The 3,941-nt window shown below is 38.1% G+C and overlaps 1 protein-coding gene across 1 annotated transcript; it reads right to left on the bottom strand.

The window, feature by feature from the left end:
- Window positions 1–807: 807 nt before the first annotated feature.
- LOC129003786 (calpain-A-like) lies at window positions 808–3,046 on the bottom strand. Its single transcript, XM_054432086.1, has one exon. It carries the CDS (start codon window positions 2,971–2,973, stop codon window positions 928–930), a length of 2,046 nt encoding a protein of 681 aa, XP_054288061.1. The 5' UTR covers window positions 2,974–3,046; the 3' UTR covers window positions 808–927.
- Window positions 3,047–3,941: the final 895 nt, after the last annotated feature.

Here is a 3,941-nt window from a genome sequence, read left to right as displayed (position 1 = left end):
ATACTTTAAGGTTATGTGAAAAAATATTTAAAGGAATCAGCAAAAATAGTAATACATAATTGCTGGGCAGCGGTCTATTGCAATTCATTAGGGATATGCTGCTTGTATATTTAATGATATATATATAAATGTTTTAATTAAATAAGCGATTTTCGGTACTAGGGCTGGAAAATTTTAATCACAACTATAGCTGCCATTTCGACCCTGGACAGCAATGCGTAGCTTTCAGCCTCCAATTAACTCTGTAAAACTACTAAAACATCGTATTGCGGTGAAAAATATTTGCCAATCATACTCAATCGACTGCAGTTCCTGATTTAATTAAGGGTATTATTAAAAAGTACTCGGGCAGTAATCAATTAAATAGGGTAACGAATTGAAGGATGGATACAACTAGACTATAAGGACGCAAAATACGCGTAGGTACAACTAGACGTAGGGACTACTAGACGGAGGGACCACTAGTCGTAGAGACTACTAGTCGTAGAGACTACTAGTCGTAGGGACAACTGGTCGCATCCGTACAAGCTAGGTGATACTACTTGTCGGTGGGATACACGTCTAGTTGTACCTACGTCTACTTGTACCTACGTCTAGTTGTACCTCCTAAAAATCTGCAGGTACAACTAGTCGGGTGAGCCACCGTCTACTTGTACCTACGTCTAGTTGTACCTACGACTAGTTGTCCCTAGGCCTCGAGGTACAAGTAGACGGAGGGACAACGAGACGCGGTCCCTTCTAAAATACAGTAAACGACGTAAAAGACAAATATACTAAAGAAGGCTGAACTAATTTGTACAGTTAGCCTATATGGTTGTATTCATATTGGGGGTTTTAAACAGATAATGAAAGTACTGAACAAAAAAAAATACATCGACACTGATATTTATATTATTGTTAACTAGCTGTATGGTTAACATTTAGCTACTAAACTGTCTTGTTTAGAACTTCAATAGCACACATAACAAAATCGTCAAATGCAAGATTACCATTTTGGTCACAATACTTCAACACGAGTCGACTAATATCGTTATTTTTTACATCATACCCTGTACTCTTTAAAGCTTTTCTTAGTAGACGCCCCTCTAAAAGATTATTTTCATCACCACAGTGTTTTATATAGATTGATTCCCAATTCTGTAATTTTCTCCAAAGTACCTTAAATTCTCTAAGGCTTAATTTACCTGAAACATCATCATCCAGCAGTGAAATCATACTGCGACACTCATGCTTTGTGAAGATCTTGCTTTCTGAAGGTGTAGAAAATAAACTATATGTGTATGACAGAATGCTCGTAAAAAACCCTGCGTGGTCATCATCAGTATTTGATATTTTTGAGCCGGTCAATGCATATTCTAATACAGACTGCAGACCTTCCCAGTTGATTTCTCTTTTAATTCCTGCAACCTTTATGAAATACTCAGCTATTTCTTGCTCATTTTTCTGGAGTAGCTTTATTGCTTTTGGCCCTTCTATTGTAGAATCTTCTTCATTGTCATGTTTGGTTTGGGCAATTTCCTTCACTTGAACAGGCTGTTTCACATCTTCGTTCAGCTCGTGTTCTTCCATCGATGACTTTTTCTCAGAATACACTCTCAACAAGAACTGCCCTTCTTCGTCTGCTTTGAATGTAGAAGGAACAATGCAGTAGACACCTGGTTCCCAAGAATCGCGAACCACATTTTCTCTGTGTCTTCTAAATTTGGATGAAGACGAATTTTCAAAATTGTTTCCGATGTATTCCACACTTAATGGTGTTTTAGTAGATTTTTCAGGCTCTTCTAGACGAAATGCAGTGAACCCAATCTTGTGCCAAATTTTTCTCGTTTTATGTTTCTGTAGCAAACCAATTATTACAGTACACAACTTTGTATTATCATCTGTTTCATTCAAAGTAATTCTGTACTGTGGGTTCAAATGAAACTTTTCCAAAGAAAACCCACCGGCAGAAATCCCTTTAGTCCATTGTCCTTTGAAGAAGTGCGATTCCCATGTTTTACCGCTGGAGATTGAGAACATTTCAGGACCCAAGTGGCAAATATCAATGTATTCGAAGTTTTGGGAAAAGTCCAATAAGCTCATCCAAAACTCACCGTCGTTTTCAGTTGCTAAGCCCATTTTCGTTTTCTCTTCTTGCGAGATCAACTGCCATGCAGCACTGGAATCGCTCCAAGCTCCTTTCCATTCGAGTTTTCCCCAAGGATTTCTTAGACGGATAAGACATTCACTTTTACCCCCACTTATTGACACAGTTTGAGTTTTATTGATACTGTACGCATGTCCTTTTACCAAACCCTGCTTTGTTACCATTTCCTTTATCGACGGATCGTCAGACATAAAAACACACATGAAAGAACTCTTCTCAAGTGACTTGATAATGATCGACTTTAAGTTGTTCGAAGCCGGTTTCAATGTAACTCGTTCAACAATTCCTCCAGTAAAGTCTACCATAGCTTCGTTAAACCAACCAGAGGTCAGCTCGTTGTATGATCCGTATAGTTTTGCATACGCTTTTTCCAGCAGAGGACTCCAAAACTCATTCTTTCGTTTTGACCGCACAAATATCAATTGTTTTGATCCCTCGGGGCCATCTTTTGTCGGAAGTCTGTCATCAACCACGATCTCCTCCCATTGTCCACATTGCCAAATGTTGAATCTGAAGATGCCAGCGTAATTGTCCGTAAAGCTCTGTTCTTTTGGCACTACGTGATGAAACAGGACAGGGTTCATCGTGAGATTAGCCATAGCCACAATCAACCAACACCCCGCGTTTTTTCCCTGCACAACGTCAAATCTTGAAGCTCCACCAACAAAGAATTGAGGGTCTTTGACAATATCTTTGGGCCTAAGCCATGTAGCGCCTGGGACGTCCAGCTCGAACAAGTCATCTTGAAAAAGCTCTCCCTTCTTCAAGCAATCGTGTTGTATCTTGTTGTAATCTTGTTCTTTGAATAATGATAGTTTACGTTTCATCCTGCGTAATAAAAAAATTACATTCTTCTATACCTCTAAAATTGTATTGAAAAGTTAACCAAAATTTTGAACTTGTTTTACATTGGGAACCAGAACAAAAATAAACACTGGAATAAAAACAATGATTGCAAATCAGCTGGTTTTAGTAGAATTTAAAAAAGATGAAATAATAATATGTTTACGCTCTTTTAAACATTACACAAAATGAATAAAATTCGCAGTGGGAACTGGTTAAGAATTTGACAAGAAAGGAATTTAAAAGGCAATTTTAAAAATTGAATGGATTTGGTCTCTCAGTTTATGGATAATTTAAAATTTTGGCTAAACCGTGAAGAGGTGGTACACGCGACGTGGTGGGTGGTCCACGACACGGGCGCGCTCTGTAATTTTGGCGGGTAAACACAGGCTACTGGCGGGTATAATATGATAATGAGGCATCAATTTTGGACTATTACCACGCCAACAGTGAGCCATATATTCTTCTTGTTTGGGTATCCCTATTTGGCTTGTTGTATTTTTGTTACTGCAGTTACAGAAATCGCATTCTAATCAATTACAAAAAATTGAAATTAAGGTGCTTCGTGTACCATTATTATCATTCTGCTTGCTTGTGGGTTACCCATTTATTTAATAACATCTTATTTAATCACTACAGATGGTAACAATTACATTTAATCAAAATATAAAAAGTAGTTGTAGTGCTTAATAATATTGCCGTTCAAATTAAAACTCGAAAGGTGATTAGGTAAGATAATGTTTTACTTTTATTTGACGGTTTTAACTATCTTGCACTCAATATATTAATAAAGGGGAGCGAGCTGGTGTAGTGGTTAGAGCACGGGACTTCAGTCCCTGACGTCCCGGGTTCGATCCCGCCAAGTCACCAATGAATTTTTATCTAAGTGATAATGCCGCAATCCCTAGGTCTAGCCTGAAGTAATGTGAAAAACAATCCCAGACTCGTGCCT

The sequence above is a fragment of the Macrosteles quadrilineatus genome, unplaced genomic scaffold (genome assembly GCF_028750875.1).
Source record: "Macrosteles quadrilineatus isolate MER2022 unplaced genomic scaffold, UCM_ALF_1.0 Scaffold_9__3_contigs__length_116548681, whole genome shotgun sequence".
Taxonomy (NCBI): Eukaryota; Metazoa; Arthropoda; class Insecta; order Hemiptera; family Cicadellidae; genus Macrosteles; species Macrosteles quadrilineatus.
Note: the sequence above shows the minus strand (reverse complement) of the source record. Positions and strands in the feature narration are given on the sequence as shown.

What these genes read in the sequence shown, in the direction of transcription:
- LOC129003786 (XM_054432086.1), bottom strand. Translation starts at nt 2,973, where the DNA reads ATGAAACGTAAACTATCATTATTCAAAGAACAAGATTACAACAAGATA.